Source organism: Melanerpes formicivorus, unplaced genomic scaffold (assembly GCF_026170545.1).
Source record: "Melanerpes formicivorus ecotype bairdi unplaced genomic scaffold, bMelFor1.0.p_v2 SCAF_26, whole genome shotgun sequence".
NCBI lineage: Eukaryota > Metazoa > Chordata > Aves > Piciformes > Picidae > Melanerpes > Melanerpes formicivorus.
In genome coordinates this window covers 5767737-5787633 of record NW_027142378.1, presented here as the reverse complement: position 1 = coordinate 5787633, position 19897 = coordinate 5767737, and the positions used below count along the sequence as shown (strand labels likewise).

Genomic DNA, 19897 nt, shown 5'->3' with positions numbered 1-19897 from the left:
TTACACCAGTAGAACAGTGAGGAATTGATGGAGTAGATTGCAAAATTCCCTCTTTCCCCCAGTTCTCTTTCATTTTGTGATGTAAACTAGATAGTAACAGAGTAGCTATAAAACAAAATTTTAGCCTGAAATTATGTGAACTAGCACCATAATGATGAAAAGAATGCTGGAGTGTTGAACTGCTGCCAAATCAGGTCATGCAAGGTGTTGTCCTGATGTGGACGGTCTTGAAGCATGCAGTCTAACATTGCTAGAACATTGTTTTGATGCGAACATTTTAGCAACTGCCGGCAGCACCAATCAAATCAAAATCCAATTATCGCCTCTTGGAAGTTCTAAATAAACTGACTCAGTTTGTCTGGTGGCATTAATCATGAAAGAGTGTAGCCTCTGACAGCCCAACGGTTAATGGACCCTATGATACAAACATGAAACACAGTGTTGTATATTTCTTTCTGGTGTAATACAGTAATAAAAAATTTAACTTGTTTATGTCCTATTTTGTCAGCCTGGCGAATAAAGCAGGAATTCTTAGGTGTGTTGGAGAAAAGCGTTCACTGTTTTCAGATATGCTTGTCATATTGAGAAGGTTTAAACAAGAATAGATTTTTATTTCTTTTCCCCTGGAGATCAAATAAAGCCATGGGGAACATGTGTTTTGTCCCTCAGAAGAATTGAACAAAAAGTCAATGTGTGGAGTTTCTATTTCTGAATGTTCTTGTTGCATGCTCTTAGTAAGAATAAATTGATGATACAGAAGACAGACACCATATCACACCCTCCAGCTATCCCTGTTTCCCTATTGAAACATTCATTACTTTATATTGTTTTCACATTGCCAACCACTGCTAGTTATTGTTTTAAATTGGTAGCACAGAGCTTGTAAATTACAAGATATTCCTCCCAGACTAAGGCCCGAGTTCTGCTCCCCTTGTGATATTCACTGGGATTGCTTGCGCTTCTAGCACATAACTCATTGGAATGGTGAGAGAATTCAGCTTTTAAATTATTATCCATTGCCAACTTCCAGTATATTATATGCACAAAATCTATGCCAAGCAAACATTACAAAGTGTATTGAATTATGAAAAGTCTGACGTAAGGGGTAGTACCAAAGAGTACGGCATCTGCATTTTTTATTAGAAAGAACCACTTTGTAGTTAGGAATAAAAAGCTTCAAGGAAGGAAAAAAACAACCACCTGTATTAAAGAAGGAACTGTATTAAATTTGTATCACACACCCCTTGGTGGAAAGATAAAATTATATGAGTAAAATTATTCTCTTAAAAAATAGAGTGTGGCCGTGTCTTTCTGTTTGTTTGACTAGGAAACCTCACAAGTAATAGAAGAGTTCTCAAAATGCTGTTATGTTGCAAGCCTAAAATTTCTTCTGAAATGTCAATTTTACAAAAACCTAGTGCTGGTAGTAGGGGATCACTGAAGTTATTTATTATTTGTGGAGAGCTATTATGCTATGCTATGCTATGCTATGCTATGCTATGCTATGCTGTGCTGTGCTATCCTATACCATGCTGCATTTTTTTCACCAGCCCCTGAAGATGTGCAGTTACCCACAGCAATATCCTTTCCCACATCCCTGATGATGAACTGGAGTCCCCCCAAAAAACCCAATGGTATTATTACACAATATATTTTATATATGAATGGAGTACCAATTTACCTTGGAAACGGAACTAAATACGTTGTAAAAGGTGAGTTCTCTGTTATGTGGCATATCAGATAGGTATCTCATAGTTGCTATGAGTAATTATATGACTGACCCCTTCACATTTTAGAGGAAAAGAAAAGTTATTTTCAAATGGGCATGATATACTTTAAACCCTAGTGGATCCAGTTTTTTAGAGTCCTTTGTAGAACTCTCTGCTGGGCCTCTCAGAAATTCATGTCGTCATAAGGTACCTAAATCTTGTGTTGTACTGTCCTCTTTCACAGGAGCTTAGTCGTATTTTCAATGGTTTATAACTTCTTGCTTTTTACCATCTATCTTAAAAAGACAAAACAAACAAGTGAAAGTAAAACAAGTAAACAGTAAGGTGTTTATGACAAGATATTTTCTATAGGTTCTGTAGATTTTTTTCTAGTGTCTTATGACAAGATATTTTCTACAGGTTCTATAGATTTTCTCTTAATGTCTTCCTTAAATATTTCTTAGACCCTGTGTTGCTTTCCTGATAGTCCACATTTAATTAATTTGTTTTATGCATTAACTAATAATCCATTTTCTTCTGATGGCAGTTACGCAATGTGTCAATAACCAAGTTTTACTCTTACACCACTACATAGGAACAAAACGGCTGTCATTTAGCAGCACAATGAAGCGCGGTAATCTGACCTCTTATTTTAATGGTACTGGTATAATTTCACAAAGTATCTGCATTATTTGTTCAGATATTATTCAAATAACAACAATGACAATAACTAAAAGAGAGAAAATATTGAGCAGAGCATCTGGACCCATCAGAATGTGTATATGGTAGAGGTGCAAGTGAAAAGAAAGCATTTCATATCAGACAAGAAGGGGGAAAAGAGTACAAACACCCTACTTTTATATATATATATATTTATTTATATATATATAAGGCTTTAAAATTCAAAGCCATTTCTGCATCTTGAGTTAGTATAAAACATATTTAAAAATTCATATAGTTCAAATTTCTTTGCCTTGCATAGGCCATAAGCTACTGGTGTGGTAGGTCAGTTTTGACACTGAAAAATGAATCCAGTTAGAGAACCTCCTGAAGGCTGTTGATGATCGCTGTAATAAATAGTGCACACTTTAAGTCAAACTTTTTCATTCTGTATTCAAAGGTAATGGATTTTTCGTAACCATAGTAACCTTAGTGTATTTCTGGATAAATACATGAGGTATATACGTTCTGGTTTTACTTTTGAATATAAACTACCACATTATGTATTGCTAATAATATGAAAAATAGGATATAGGTTAGCATAATGACAGCTCAAACTAGTGTGCATTTTTCTTCTGCAAAAAAATAAATATTTATCAAAAGTATAGGTTCAATTAATTTCTCCCCCATTCCCCCATTTTTCTGGTATTCTTGTAGTGCCATTTATCTTTTGTGCAAGATTTCCATTAATCTCTTATTGCCATACCATAACACTATTCTTAAGAATTTTGAAGTGCAAATAGTTATGCCTCCAATCTTGTTAAGACTGTTTGTGAAAGTTCATCACGGGTAGTTTAACCAGTGTGTTTGTCTGCAGCCTGGTTATAAATTGACAAGCAATGGAAAACATTGAAGAAATGTTTGTGCTGTTGTGTGTTGTTTGGGTGGGTTTGGATTCATGTCTGGTTGTTTTCTGACTCAGAGCCAAAAATGAGTACTTGTTGATAGAAATTGTGGTAAAGTTCTTCAGAAATATAGAAAAGGGTAAATTAAACAGGGCAGGACATGACTCTTCATGCTCTACCTCTAAATCTTGAAAAATATATCAGGATACATTCAGTTAAAGTACTCCAAGGAAGTGTCTTCTGGTTCATAAGCTTCCTGAGGAGGCCTTGTTGCCTTTCTTTATATATTATTTGTGGTTTGTTTACATTTATTTTTCCTTAAAACTTTTGATTTTTTTATAACATTTCATAACTTTGATTTTGGTTAATTTTTAGGCAGACATAAGATATAAGGAGAACACAGAATCATATTTATTCAAAATAGATTAATAGATTAAATCAGGTTGTGTTGCCTTATGCAGTACGACACAAGAGCCACTCTCACTTGCTTTTGTGAACAGGGTGTGGAGATCAGTCTGTTTACTTTTCATCCATTTTATTTATCTCGCTCTTTCTGCAGGGGAAAAAGTGATGTAAGCCAGCAGGTTGGGATTTAAGACTCCAGAAGCCCCAGTCATTCTGAATCAGGTTTATTTTAACAGATCTGTATAGATCTTTAATTTGACCTGGCTTTGTTTCCTTTCAGAGCCTGAGATTTTCTACTTTGTAGGCTAGAGATGAAAGAAGTATACATTTTGCAGGGGCTATGGTTCCATAGTGAAAAAAATGTAACTTCTGACTTTCCAATCTCATGGTCCTTTCCTACATTTTTGTCCTTTCCCATATTATTATCTTTTCAGCATTTATATTAGTGATATTGGTGACTTATTGCCTCGATGTCATACGATACTGGCACTAAACAGAGAGATAAAGTTCATTGCCTCTGACTCCTGTTTCCTATTCATTGACCAAAATAATTTTTTGTTATTTAGTAACTACACAACTAAGTTCCTGACTGGCAGCCTATACCAGAAAGTCATAGATTCTCTCTGCTTTTTTGGAGTGCTGTATCTATTGAAATGTTTTCGTGCTTTGTTGGGGTGTTGTTGTTGTTGTTGCTGTTGTGTTGTTTTTTTTTTTCCCACAAAACCCTTTGTTTTTAGGAAGGAATCAATTCTGACTAAATGTTAGTACTTCACAGACTTCTGCTTCAGACCAGTGCAATCTGTTCAGGCCCTTACTAATTTATCCAGAACTTGAGGGAGGATATATTTTGTCAACACCATATTTGCAAATATATTGTTAACTTAGTTTCTTGGCAGTTGTTGAGGGCTTGTAATACTCATTGATTTTCATGGAAAGTCAAGTGTTTGTTTCCTCTAGGTGTTCAGCTTTAATTAAAAGGGAAACTCTTTAAAAGCACATATGGCAAATTTACACTTTACCACATTGAAAAGGGGGACCCATTAGGCATCCATCATCCATTAGTGCCTTTAATTATTTTTCCCATATTGACAAATGAAATTTCTGTGTTGTGTGTAATAAAGCATTGAAATGAAACCAGCCCCTGTACCACAATCCCTTTGTTAACTGTCTGTAATTTTTCTGCTTCCTGCCTTATGCATTTGCCTTACGTGGCACTACTTCCTCATGCAATCTGGGTACTATCTCACATCCTGAATTCCAGTGAAAGCCTAATGTCTCCAATGGCTAGGAACAAGAGGAAATACTTAGGCAAGAATTCCAGGTGGGATTTAGTCTGTGTAAATCCATTCCTCTGTATTCATGTCTTCAGTGCCTCTGTATGAGAGTTCAGAAGATCCTGTAACCAAGACCAACAGCTGCAGCTCAGGAAAGCAATTGCAATAGGTTATTGCTCTCCAAAGTTGTGCACTTCTCTGTAGACATGGCTAGCAGATGTGAGATGGAGCAGCTTTTACAATTATCTTCAAAATTCTTAACACATAGACACTGATGTTACAAAGACTTTTGATCTTAGGAAAGTCTGAGTGGATTTTTCCTGTAGAGAGGAAAAAAAGATGTTTCTCTCACCCACCCAAACATTCACACGCAAAATTGAAGCTTCTACTTTGAAATGTGGAGATTTCTTAACATAATGTTTGGGTGTTTTTAAATTTAGATAAGGTATCCTTGGAATTTATTCTCTCTAAATTAGTCCCTAAAATTACCCACCTGCCTTAGATGAGAGAAAACTGCATTTCATACTGAAGTGTTAGTCTGCAGTTGTCTAAGAGGGTGGTGAAAATAAAATCAATAGAAATGAGGTCTAATAACTGCAGAAAGGCATAGTATGAGCAGATCTGACCCAGTACCAGGTTTTGGTTTTGTGGAAACATTATTGTTAAAAATGTTAGGAAAAAATGTTAGAAAAATATTTCTCTATTTTTAAATACAAAGCATTTGATGGGCTAAGAAAAGGTCTTTGTTACCTAATGTGTTTATAAAGGAAAATCATGGAATCACAGAATGTTAGGGGTTGGACGAGACCTCTAGAGATCATCTAGTCTAATGCCCCCTGCCAAAGCAGAATCACCTCGGGCAGAATGAATCCAGGCAGGTTTTGAAAGTTTCCAGAGAAGAGTCCACAACCTCTCTGGGCAGCCTGTGCCAGTGCTTTGTCACTGGCACAATAGTGTCTCCTCATGTTGAGTGGAACCTCCTGTGTTCTAACTTGTACACATTGTTCTTTGTCCTATCACTGGGCACCACCATAAAGAGACCAGCACCTTCATCTTGACATCCACCCCTCAGATATTTATAGACATTAACAAGATGCCCTCTCAGCCTTCTTTTCTCAAGACTAAATAGCACCAGTTCCCTCAGTCTTCACAGGAGAGGAGTTCAACTCCCCAGATTATCCTCTGGTAACCTGGAAAAAGTGTTCTAAATTTTCCTGCCAAGTATGTTTCAAAGAAAGATCTTCAACTGAGTTAAACACGCATAGAGTTATGCTAAATTGCATGCCCAAGAGTACAAAAAACTGTGACAGAGCATTTCGTACCAGGTTGCTGGGCAAAATATTAAGGAGAGCCTTGGGGAAGGTGAGAAAGTCTTCACTGTTTTGTCTAAGAATGTAAACCAAGCTTTGGGTTATTCAAATTGTTAGTTGACCTGAGTGTGGAAAGGCTGATCCTACAAAACCAGGATAGAATGAGAGCTTTGGTTTGCTGTGAGGAAGAGGCAGATGTTTGGCACCTGTATGAATAGCCCTTAGCATATCCAAACATTAAAAGGGAGAACCTCAGCTTTTGCCTTAAAGAATAATCAACAGAAAAATTCTGTAGTTCACTCAAGTTTATCTCCCTTCTTTCAGGTGGCAGTGAAAGACATAGAAATGCCAAATGAAGCCAGTCTGTCCTTTTACTTGCAATCCAATCTGAAATTAGTGCCAGATCTAAGTATATGTCTATTATATCTTATTATTTGTGTTTTGGTTTTTGTTTGGGTTATTATTATTATATTGGGGGTGGCAGGTGGGTTGGTTGGTTGTTGGTTGAAGTAGGGGTTTGGGGTTTTTTTTGTGAAATAGAGACTTCTTTAACACCACTGTCAGCATGAATAAGTTAGCCTTCACCTCTTCACAATTAAATTGGTTATCTGAAATGTCTTGCATGCGACTCGATGTATGTCCCAGTGTCTCTTATGTTAAGGTCTTGCAATACCATCCCACAGTTCTATGTTGCTACCCCTTGGCAACATATCCAGCTGATAAGGTGTCCAGGAAATAGCACACTTTCCAGGATGGTGTCTAAGGAACACCTGCTGCTTCAGGCATTATTGTGGACTGAGCATGACTTTAAGTAAACATCTACTGATGCACCTAGCACTAGAGGGCAGAGTATACCAGTCTTACAGGAGAAGCTGCCTTCCTCCAAAAGTTGTAGGCATATAAGAAAGCACATTTGATATACCTGAATTGGCAACACTGACATTGCCAGTGACCGGTACTATCGTAATTAATTCCACAGATCCAGAATGCAGATTCAGCAGGCACAAAAACCAAAGGGCAAATGGGCTGTCTGAGTCTGGCATTCCAGAGTTTCAGATTCAGACAGAATGATCTGGTACACTCTTCGGACTTAATAATACAGATCTGGGGAATTTAGAAGGGAAGAGGGTGGGGTAAGGGTAAAAGCATTATGTTTATTTGTAGCAGCTCAGCTGTATCATTTTCTGTTGCAGTGCATTAGTGCAGTGTTAAATAAAATCTGCTTATTTAAAATCCTTTTAAATAGTGTTTAAATATTTCCTGCTGATACAATCTGCTAAAGTAGTTATCCTTGCTGCAGATTTCAGTTAACCTTGTCGCAGATATTAAGCCTGAAGCTACACAGACTTTTAGGGACCTTGATTATAGAGCAAAACCTAATGGTGTCATTATAAAACCACAGCTGGACAAGCTTCTGGAGTCCTTGTCCTTTGATCAGATTTGGGTAACACAGCAAGCCAGGAGAGAACTCACGCTAACCCTGCTGGAATTGCTGAGCTCTCAAGTTGCATGAGTACCACTTTCTAAAAATTAAAATACAGCTCAAATTATAAAATTAGAGTGGTCAGTACCTCCCAATCTTCTGCACATGCCAATGCAAACCGGAGCAGAGAGCTTCACCTGAGCTAATAGCAGTAGGACAGTGAGAGTCCTTTTTTCCTCCTTTTCTTTCCATCAGCATAGTAAATATTTCGGCTCTAGGCTCTGGGTTTTGTTGTTGGTTTTTTGTTGTTGTTGGTTTGGTTTTTGTCTTTGTTTTTTTTTGTAACAAAGAGAAGAAAAATGCTTATTTTCAGGTTTCTATAAATTCCAAGAATTAAATCCACTAAAAAAAGTGCAACTCTCATATTATTAATTCATTGAGTTCAATGTGTAAAATTTAAAACCAGCAGGTATTATTTTTATTATTAATAATATTATCATTATTATTGATATTATTATTGATATTATTATTGTTGTTATTGTTTGGTTTTGGTTTGGGGTGGGGGTTTGGGGGGGGGGCACCTTTTTTCCTTCTGCCATCCACAGAGCCCAACTATCCACACATTATCATCTTGGTGGTGTTCTGCACCATCACATGTTTTTTCAGATCTTCTCTATGATATCCCCACTGCAGTGCAATAGCAGAAAATTCTTAGTTTGCCACTTTCTGAGCTCACTTTGTTGTAATGCTGTCTGTGTGAACAAGTGTTTGGAAAACTGACCCCCCTGGAATCCTCTGGAACTTCCAAAAGGGCATAATCTGTTCCTCTGTTTCTTTTTCATCAATGTGAACTTCACATTAAGTGATATAGTTTCTCTTTGTTATCATGTGGTGACTGCTGCTCACTACTGAACATTGAGAGGTGTCCTTGGATTTATAAGACCTGAAATATGCTTCCTTGAACATGTTGTACTCATAGTCTGAAATACTTTCTGTGGGATCTTATTTTCAGCAGTATGTGCTGTAATTGTGGTTTGCCTGAAGCTAGTAAGGCAAAGTGGTGGGTTCTGTTCTGGTTTTAATTTTCCTGATAAAACTGACATGTGAGTTTATAGTTTAAGTTAAAATTTCATTGAGTCACAGTTTTAAAAAGTGTTTTACAAAACATCAGAACTGTGCCAGTTTTTAAGTTTAATTTACAAACTGTATGTTTATAGGTAAAGAATGAGAGGACACAGTCTCAAACTGCACCAGGGGAAGTTTAGGCTTGAGGTGAGGAAAAAGTTCTTCACAGAGAGAATTGTTAGCTGTTGGAATGTGCTGCCCAGGGAGGTGGTTGAGTCACCATCACTGGAGGGGATTGGACATGGCACTTGGTGCCATGGTTTAGTAGTCATGAGGTCTTGGGTGACAGGTTGGACTTGATGATCCTTGAGGTCTTTTCCAACCTTATTGATTCTATGATTCTATGATTCTAGATAAAGAAAAGGATCTTCACTATCCTTGATTTCTTCTTAGTTTCAGGTAAAGCTGGATTCATGTAAATAAAGACATGACACCTCATGCACAGATCAGCTAGGGCTAAACTTGCTGCTTCTGTTTGAATCTCATGATATCCATTCACAAGGATATACTTTACTCTAGCTCTATCTTAATAGGCTTGGAAAAAGTGGGGCAGTCTTCTTGATATTGCAAGGTGGATAATGAAGCATGACTCTGAGACTTCCTTTATGCCCTGAAAAACACTCATATTTCTCCTTACTCGTTAAGGGCCATTTGGTCTCCTGAACTGCCAAACACTTGGTGTATATTTGATTTAAGATTGATATTCACTTACATGCTGCTATTACAAATTGTGTTGGTTTATCAGCTGTTACAATTATTCTGACTGAGCAGCACATGGTTTCATTTGTATTAGACACAGACCCTTCTCTCTATACCAAGTATGTCCCAACCTTACTTTAACATCAGTGGAATGTTAAAAAGTGGTGACAATTTACAGACAGATAACACCACAGTAATACTTCTGGAGGGTTCCTTGGTTTTGTTAAATGCATGGCCATGAGGCTGTCGAGTCATTAAGCTTTGCTGAAGTATTTTCAACATTTTATTTATCGAAAAAACAGAAAACTATAATGAGACAAACTCGTGAAAAGAAAAATTACTGATATTTGAACATATTTCAGACTTGTTTCAATAAATCTGAGCAGCTCCCTTATAATTTCCGTTTCTACAATGCTTTACCAATTAAGGACTTTTTCTGTAACTATAAGCCAAGACTTTACTTAGTATTTTTCACCTTTCACAAGTCTTGCCTTATGTGTGAACAGTACAAACACAAGTGTTACAAGCTCAATATGAGCTTGATTTTAGAAATATTTGATGGATTGTATGATTGTACCAGGATTCCTGTATTTTCAGAATCTTGATCCCTGTCATCCTAAGTTATGTGAGACAAATCATGTCACAAAAATGATGAAAAGCATTCTGGACAACTTCCTTTCCCATTGAATCACTGCCAGAAATCTAGCCTTAGTTTCTACACTCAATGCCTCGCTTCTTTACATAAAGCTTAATAGCCTTTTAGTCAGTACTGAATTCCATCATGCTTTCCACAAGTCTTCCATGAAATATTGTATTTTTATGACAATCTATTTCTGATTGAAACTTTTTGCATACATTGTAGTTGGGCTTTGAATGTTGATGGAATTTTCCTCTCTTTTATTTCTTTCTTTTCAATGGTTTTGTTGTATAAATAGAGAGACACGTGAAAGTGACTTGTTACCAGGAAATTATCTAGAGCATGGGAAAAACAGATAAGTGAACATAAAACTAAACATGTAAGAAGAATGTCACATTAGTGTCCATTAAGCATGGCTTAAACTTGTGGTCTTAAGGTGAATGGAAGTGTGGATGGTAAACATTGGCATTGTTTCAGAAATAAAACAAAACAAAACAAAAGAGATACGTGTCTTAGCTTAACCATGGAAAGAAGTTGCATGACAAAGATTGAGACAAAATAAATAAATGGTAGCTGGCATTAGAACATCATTTAAAATATTTACACACAGAATGAAGGAAGATCCATGGAACTAAGTAGAACAAGGTCAAAACAGTTGAGATAATGATGACTGCTTTCACCTAAGAGCCTGTCCCCAGCAATGCTTCTTTGGAAGGTACATTAATCAACATGACCACCAGAGGACCAAAAAGTACTAAAGCAGCTAGAAGAGTATAATTTCTAATTCTTACATCTTCTCATCAGGTAATGGAGTGCTTAGAGGTAAAACTGCTGCTGAGGGAAGGCCACAGGCTCTGCAAAGTCAGTGGCCTTCAAGTGCTATCACATACATTGTGATCACAACAGGTATTGGTTTTCAGGCTTCATCAGAGAAGCTGAGGACAGGAATCAATGTAGAGATTAGTCTACTCCTCCAGGAGATCCAACTGGAGGGAGTAGTGGGTTGTGTTAACTATGACGTATGTGCAAGTTTCAGTTGCACATTTTGTGCCTTCTTTGTAAATTAGGTAAAACACTTCCATTTACTCTGGCACTTTCTGAAGGAGCTGGCCTTTAACAACTGCCTTTTACAGTCATGTCCCTGAGTATCACAAGAAAATTCAGAAAAATGACACCAATACTGTAACACAGAGCAGGTACATTCCCAAGAATGACTACTGACACAGAGTGTCTGTTTCTTTTATGCAAGAAAGATAATCTAGTGATTATAAAATCTGAATAGTCTAGCTGGGAAATGAAACATGCTGTGGAGTAGTGGGACTGAAAAATACACTATGTTCTACATACACAAGAATGGAGGGGGAGAGGATTCATATAAAATATGAAAGCCTCCTAAGGGTTCACTGCTTGTGAATTATGCATCTCGCTCTCACTAGTAGACGTAAATACGTAATTCTAATCTGTTCTTATTACTTATTTATAACATGCACTAGAAAGTAAATTCTCTGCCTCCTTTGTAGAAGCTTAACATGCCAGTTAAGGTATGCTGATATTTCAGGGAGCCTACACAGGCAACTTTCTTGACATAATGCACTGTTGCCAGTTAAAGGGCATAAAACTTCAAACAATAAATAAAACTAGGTTCTTTCCCCTCACCTCCTCCCCCTCTAGGAATATAGATCGGATGTAAGAAAAAAACGAGAGGATTGGATAATGAGAAGAGCATTCATCTTGCAACAAACTTCTCTGCGTTATTATTATTTATGATTGTTACTGTTATTAATAAAGTACACATGTGGGTAGAGAAAAAGCCTGCAACAGCCACTGAATTTATGAGACTGGGGACAGATGCATGCTCTTTCTTTTATATTGCTGGCACTGATCGATTTGTATTTTTCCCTGATGATGGTTTATGCCATTATAACTGTTTGCTGGCTCCTTACTATTGAGTTATGGTTGCAAAGCATTTCACAAACAAGAACAAGCCTCTGAACATTATACCCTAATCTGCGCATCCTATAGACACGCCATAATACAGAGCAGGTGACTGCACCACCTGTGATCTGTATACCCACAAACATGATTTATTCAGATGATATTACTGACACTACATGACATAACTGGGTAGTGCAACATGTAAAGTTGAAAAAAACCCCCAACTTTAGGCTTTTCAGGATTTTGCTTGGGTGGCTGTTTTGCGTGTGTGTGTTTTGAAAAGAAATGTAAAGCAAGTAAATTTTAAGGAAAAATATAAGAATATTACGAAGTAATATTCCCCAACCACATGTTGACCATATTAATGACTCAACAACTGGGGCTGATTGTTCTGCTAATGACAGTGGAGGGCAGGCTGAAGTACAAGATATTTTACTGCGCTGCTCATTCTATAGCCAGCTGAAAGCTAGCTCAGCTTTTGCAGTCTTACAACAGATTTAATTTGCTATAAATTACCTTGTTTAGGAATGGTGCTCAGAAGCTGAGTTCTCCCACTATTCTTGGTCCAGCACTACAATAATGTTTTAGCAAATCTCTTTATTCTCTGACTATAATTCAGATATACAGAGATGTTCTGGTTCTGGGAAGGTGATAGTATTTCTTTCACAGGAACTCTTGAATCACATGATGCCTTTTCTAGATGGTGGGAGTTGTTGTCTAATCATCTTGCATGCCTGATACTATGCAGAATGGTGGAACAAGTGGATGTAAAATGCATATATAGTTAAATAAAGCTCATAGACTATAAACCACTGAGCAATAACCTCTAGTTGATAGCAGTTTAAACAGCTGTTGTAATATTTGGTTGTTGTTTACTTTCCAATTTCTAGTCTGAGTGAACTGTCTCAGGTTTCTGATTGCTTGATGTTGAATATTTTGGGGTAAAAAAATTTGTGTTTGGGTTCAAATGGTCTTTTCTGCTATAGTATGCATATTTAATTTAATAAGAAAAATCTAGTAGTGACATTGTTTCTTTTGAAAGTTAATTTATTTCCATATCTCTCTTGCTTTGCTTAGGCAAAAGCACAAACCCAAAAAACCAAAATGAAATGCAGTGTTGAAGAGTTCTAAGTAGTCTCAGATGCAGAGGGTATAGAAATCTTGTAGGACTCTGTTCTACAGATTTGCAATTTGCAATTTACAATCCTGCTTATGAAAGTAATTTTTAAAGCATGATGTTGATATTTAATGTCTCTCCCCCAGAATCTGATTTATAAAGATAAACCTAAATCTTTTTGTCAGCAATAGATGTTCCATCACTTGTGTGGGTTGAGTTTCTAAATCCATTGGATGTTCTTCCCCACCCCCCCCCGCGTCCCCCATACTATTGAAAAGGAATTCATGGGAACACAGGGTACTAATTGATTTTCTATGTAGCACTTACTATCTTATATACCTGTACGGTGTGACATCTTCTTTGTTTCCTTTTCTCAGGTTGCTTTTTTCCACCTCTCTTCCTAAGAGAGTGTAAGCCTGTTCCCAGGCCATTTGTTTGTAAGCCTGTGCTCACTGCTGTTTTCCAGCTAGACTTTATTTCTGCACTCTGTAATATATGCTATTCCAGATGAGAGTGCACTATTGATTTATATAAAACGGATAGTATTTGTTGTTATATTACTTGCTATACATTCTTACATAACTTAATGTCTTACGGGCTTTTCTTCCTATAACTGCACATTCACATATGTTCTTTGGGTTGTAAAAGTGATAGGCACTTCCCTTCTGATAGGCACTTCTCTTCTGAAGGGTGGTTGTAGCCAGGAGGGGGTTGGTCTCTTCTCCCAGGTGGCCAGCACCAGAACAAGAAGACACAGTCTCAAGCTGTGCCAGGGAAGGTTTGGGCTCGAGGTGAGGAGAAAGTTCTTCACTGAGAGAGTAATTAGCCATTGGAATGTGCTGCCCAGGGAGGTGGTGGAGTCACCATCCCTGGAGGTGCTCGAGAGGGGATTGGATGTGGCACTTGGTGCCATGGTTTAGTCATGTGGTCTGTGGTGACAGGTTGGACTTGATGATCTTTGAGGTCTCTTCCAACCTTGGTGATTCTGTGACTCTCTTGACCCAATACTCGGCACCTAGTGTAATGTGGATCTGAAGTTTGGATTTCCCGCTGCAGCACAATAGGAATTACTTGGGAAGACAGAATGTGCTTCTGTTAGTGAGCCAAAGGGTTCTTGGTCATATTAATGTGAATCTACAGTAGCTCCAGCTTTATAGCAGCATGTGTCTGCGATTCAAATTTGCAGTGGAGTTGCCTAGTGCAAATATATTTTCCAGGTGTGAACATAAAGCTGAATTAATACAGAGGTAAAATAGTAAAAACATTTTTTTTTTAATTTCCCTTTTTTACATTTTTGGACTCGACATGACTGAGAGATTATGATTCTTATGATGTGTACTCTCAGCTCCCCTCTATTTAAACTGATAGCAATAGTGACTGGATTGGAATCATTCGTGAATGGAAATTTTCAATTAAATCTTCAAATAGGACTGTGTCATGCCATATGATGTGCAAAGAAATGGCGAAGAGAAATAGAACTAAGGTAGTGATATTGGTAGGATCACAATTTCTTTTTTACCTGTGTCTGGTAAAAATTAATGTGCTCTGTCCCCTTTCTTCTTTCTCCCTCTCTAACCTTCAAATTCACTGTATTTGTCCAGCTGTTAAAATTGAAGTAAAACTAGGAAAACGGTGTATGGTTCTAATTCTAGTAAAGAAAAATGTAACTTGGAAGTTCATTAGGTTCATTTGATACTGAATGTCTGCACTGACTGGCTATGTGCTGTTTCAGCAGCAAGAGAAGCCTTTACAAATTTCCTGAAGCAGCTCTCTGTTTTTTTGATGGTGTTAAATGATGATGGGCATGGGGAGCACTCTAGGGTTGTTAGGGGAACAGATGTTCCAGGGAGGCTGATGCATGTTGCATGATTCTTCTGTGGTCAGTGACATCAGATGTCTCTAGTCACACAAAGAATTGGGTAGATTGATTGGTGGTAAAGTGTTAAGGGAAGTTTAAATATCCTTCTCTGGTGTTTCATGTGCACTTTTTCTAAACAATCTGTTATTGGCATTCCACATGGTTTGAGTTTTCTTCAGATAAGCACCTTTAAGGAGTTCAAGTAAGTTTATCTTAACAGGAGGGCAAGAACAGCCTGGAAACGAACTCGTAGTAACTATGTCAGGGACATGGCTTTACAATGAAAGACTGTAATGCTTGTATTCAACTTCTGCAATGGGGCAGGAATAATATGCATGTTTAATTAAAAAGGATTTTTACCTTGCGAGGGTAAGGTGGTAACTTTAACCAAAAATACCCACACACACAAAAAAAACACCAAAGCAAAACAAAACACACACACACACACCCCCAACCAAAGTACAACAATCAGAAATGGATGCTAATGTGGCTTTGTGAATTGGCCAGGATGAAACATAACATTTGAGGAATGCATTTGTACTCAAAGTACAGGAATTTGGGATGATAAATGTCAGAAAGGTTCTCTGTGCAGCAGTTATAAGACCATAATGAAGGCACTGTTGCTAAGTGTGAAAACAAGTAGACTTTATAATATCTGCTGTTAAAACAAAATTATGTTTAAAATCATTAAAATACCTCAAAGCTAATACTTTTCCAAAAGTGGAACTGAAGTTCTGCCACAGACATGTAATATCTTTGTTAATTGTTTGAGACCACTGCATACTGAAATTATTGAAGACCCTTTGGTTTACCATTTGTGCCAAAGAGGTTTTTCTTCTTGAATATAACTTTTTTTACATAGTCCTACCCATGTCTGTCATGTTTTTGGTGCATGATTTTGTGCTATGCTCTTTAATTCCTCAGATAGGGCTCTGAGAGTTGCACCTTTCCTCAACTCTTCTAAGGCTTATAAATCTAGAATTGATTGAGAATTTGCTCGTTTATGAATAATTTAGAAACCAGCAATATTTACTGATGTGCAAATTACTTCTAAAACACACCAGCATTTGTTGACCAGCTAGAAGCAAAGTTTTTTCATCCATATGATATTGTGACTAAGTTTCATAGTTTCATAATTTCATTCAGGGTTGGAAGGGACCACAAGGATCATCTAGTTCCAACCCCCCTGCCATGGGCAGGGACACCCCACACTAGATCAGGCTGGACAGAGCCTCATCCAGCCTGCTCTTAAACACCCCCAGGGACGGGGCCTCGACCACCTCCCTGGACAACGCATTCCAGGGTTTCACCACTGTCATGGTGAAGAACCTCCTCCTCACATCTAGCCTGAATCTCCCCACCTCCAGCTTCATTCCATTCCCCCTAGTCCTATCACTACCTGAGATCCTGAGATGTCCTTCCCCAGCCTTCCTGTAGGCCCCCTTCAGATACTGGAAGGCCACAATGAGGTCACCTCGGAGCCTTCTCTTCTGCAGACTGAACAGCCCCAACTCCTTCAGTCTGTCCTCATAGGAGAGGTGCTCCAGCCCTCTGATTATCCTTGTGGCCCTTCTCTGGACACGTTCCAGCACCTCCACATCCCTCTTGTAATAGAGGCTCCAGAACTGGACACAGTACTCCAGGTGGGGTCTCACCAGGGCTGAGTAGAGGGGGAGGATCACCTCCCTCGACCTGCTGGCCACACTTCTCCTGATGCAGCCCAGGATCTGACTGGCTTTGCGGGCTGCAAGAGCACATTGAGAGGTCATGTTGAGTTCTTTCTGGTTAGAGAACCGAACAGCAGCTTGTGGTGCTTCCTGGAAATAATTATTTCTGTCTCTGATTTTATTTGTTTTTCTCTATTTCTTGCCCTTGTGTTTAGAGGCTCCACAAAATTCTTGTAATTCTCTCTAGAACCTTCTTAATTAATATATGTTGTCTGCTGTCTTAGAAGATAGCTGTTTTCTTCAATAAATGGTCCAGTTCCACATGTGAAAGGCCATTTATTGCTAGTTTATACAATTAGGTAAATAAGCACACTGCTAAGTTAGGTTTGATGGAGTTGCCTGAAGTAGGCAGGTGGTGTCATTTTCGATGCCTTGTGTTTTGTGCAATATTTTCCAGGGACTGGGGAGTGTGGCATAAGTTTCATGAGAGATCTGTGGAAAAGATGCCACATTTGTGTAATGCCTTCCCACAAAAGGCTGCACAAAGGATGGTTCTTCAAAAGTCAACATAATTAAGTGATTGGTGCTTTATAAATACAGTACTGAAAGTTGTAAATAAGTTATTGCTGGCTTTCACAGAATGGTTCAAGGGGAAGAACTGTGAATGAGGTCTGCTGGAGCAAGGCTGAAAATACAATCTTGACACTTCATGAATTTGATTTTTTCAGGTGTTTTGTTTGGGGGGGGTTGTTTTTTTTTTTCAGTAATGCATAAAAATCAGATGATGACATCGTTGTATTTGCTGATGCAGATTTATGGTCCCGTAGAGTTTACCTTCTAATTAAATATTAAGTTACTGTGAGTTAATTTAACTAACTGTGAGGAAGAAGATGAGAGAACAGAATAAGGATATGAGCAATGAGACTGCAGTTATGCAGCCTACCTACATAAACAACGTGGTGATTGGAATTCTTTGGAAGTTTTTCATCTTCATCCTCTCTCAGCAGGTTTTCTTTGTTGTGCTGCTAACAATCCTTTGCTACAGTGCTGCTGTATTATTTTCCTTTGAATATAGCAATGGGATAGCTATTGTCTCCATTATTTTCCTGAGAGAAGCTACATGGGGTTCCTTGTGCAAGTCACGTTTCAACTGAGTGCTCACTAAGACAGGACATTGCCATTTTTGGTCCTTACAATAGCTGCCTGAAACCAGCGACAGTGGAAATAGTGTGGAAGAGGGGAGGGAGGAAGGCTATGTGACTCTCTTGCTCTAAATCTAAATACAGAACGCTGCATGTTGCAGCTAAATTAAAACATTGTAGGCACTACTCCTGTGCTATTTTTGAACAGTGAGATACTCTGACATCTTGATGGTAAAGCTTGCGTTTTTAGTCAAGTTCTCAAGTTCTTAAATCTAATTTCAGAGCATTTGTGGTTTGGGTTTTTATTTTCTTTCTTCTTTTAGTCTACTAACTATGCTTTTCTTCTCTATCTTAGCAACGTCTCTCAAATTCCATGCTAAAAGTAGCACTGTAGTGTTGCATATTATCTTTCAGTGACTACCCATTAAATTTGATCAAAGCAAAGTGAATGTTCTTATTGACCATGCAAACAGGGTCATTCTTTATTCCTTCTGTCTCATGCATTGATTGTGCTTTCAGGACTTATTTTGGTGGTTATTAGAAACTGGATATATACCAACCACTACAGTTAGGTTTGCCATGATATTTAAGACAGTTGCCTTGGTTAGTGTGGGAAGTTCTACATATACCACATACATAATAAATGTAATGGTATGCAAATGTCAATTTTAATGATAGCTGCTATAGTTAGCAATTGTCTTGCTGACATATGATTTAGAAAATAATTTAGTTTGTTTGTATTGCCTCAAAGAGGATGAAAAAGGTCAAAGAGATGAAAAGGCAGGTTGATCCCTTCTCTCCCTATCCTTCCCCTCCCTTTCCCTGCTGTTTTAAATGGGGAAAGTAAGTAATGGTTTTAAAAAAACATATTGGGGGGGTGGGGGTATATTTTATTTTTCATCTTTTGTTCTGGTTTGGACATGAAAAATGCAGAATTAATTTTCAGGCTACCTGCTACATTAGTAGGATGATTTGAAGGAATTTTGTTACCCATAAGAAAGTGTGTGCATTTGTTTTATTTGGGTTTTTGTTTGTGTGTTTAATTTTGAGCTTGTTTTTTGTTTTTCTTGGTTGGTTTGTTGGTTGGCTTTGTGTGTGTTTTTTTGTTTGTTTGCTTGTGGGTGGGGGGTTTTATTGTTTTTTTAATTATTATTTGTTTGATTTTGTTTTGGTTTTGTTTGGTTGGGGTTTTTGTTGTTGCTGGTTGGTTGTTGGTTTTGGTTTGCTTGCTTGCTCTTTTTTTAGCTGGTTGGGGTTTTTTAATCTGATGCTCTTTGCCCTTTTGAGTCCAGAAAAGGCTGCAAGACCAAATTCTGATTATTTTTTTTGTTTCCACTAAACATCTACTGTATTTAACTTCAGCTTTGTTTTGGTAAGAAATAAGTTGTTTAAGAGCGTAGATTTCGGAAAATTGAAATAAGAAGCGTTTGCTATTATTTTAAAGCAACATAAGTGACTAGAATTGTGAAACACACAGGAATACAACAAGATCAAGCAAGTGTGTAAGAAAATAAAATTCAGGTTTTGCTGTGAGTTAAAAAAAAAAAAACAAAACCACAAAATAATTGTTTCCTTATTGGGTTCATTTTATAAATTGAGATCAATGAAATTCTTCCTGCAACAGCATGAAATCAATTGTAAAATAACATATAATTCATGCCTATATTGTAAATTACAGTTTGTTTGACATTAATCACTGAGTTTTCCATGCACTGGGGTGCATTTTCTGGATAATGCTTGTGGATCCATTTCTAATGTATTTGAGAGTGATCTGTTTTTCATGTCCACAATTGCCTACATTTGATCTTATGCAAATCATGCAATCAAGCAAATGGAAAACAAGGCATTGTTGCTAGAGGACCTTGACAAACAGTGGCTTTGTAGTTTTAAGAACATCTTTCCTCCTCATTCAGATTCATGTTGCTTGAATCCATTGATCCATTATGAAACACTCTGAACTTTAAACAGGAAAATATTTGCCAAGTCATATTGTGACAAATAATTGCATCAATTGTGATGCAATATGATTTT

The 19897-nt window shown here is 37.6% G+C and overlaps 1 protein-coding gene across 1 annotated transcript in view; it reads left to right on the top strand.

Annotated features, from left to right (window-relative positions):
• USH2A (usherin) overlaps positions 1-19897 on the top strand; it is a 378576-nt gene that overhangs the window by 163853 nt on the left and 194826 nt on the right. The window contains exon 31 of the mRNA XM_068153470.1: positions 1551-1712. Within this exon, the coding sequence (XP_068009571.1) occupies positions 1551-1712 (162 nt within the window). The remainder of the gene's footprint in view (positions 1-1550; positions 1713-19897) is intronic.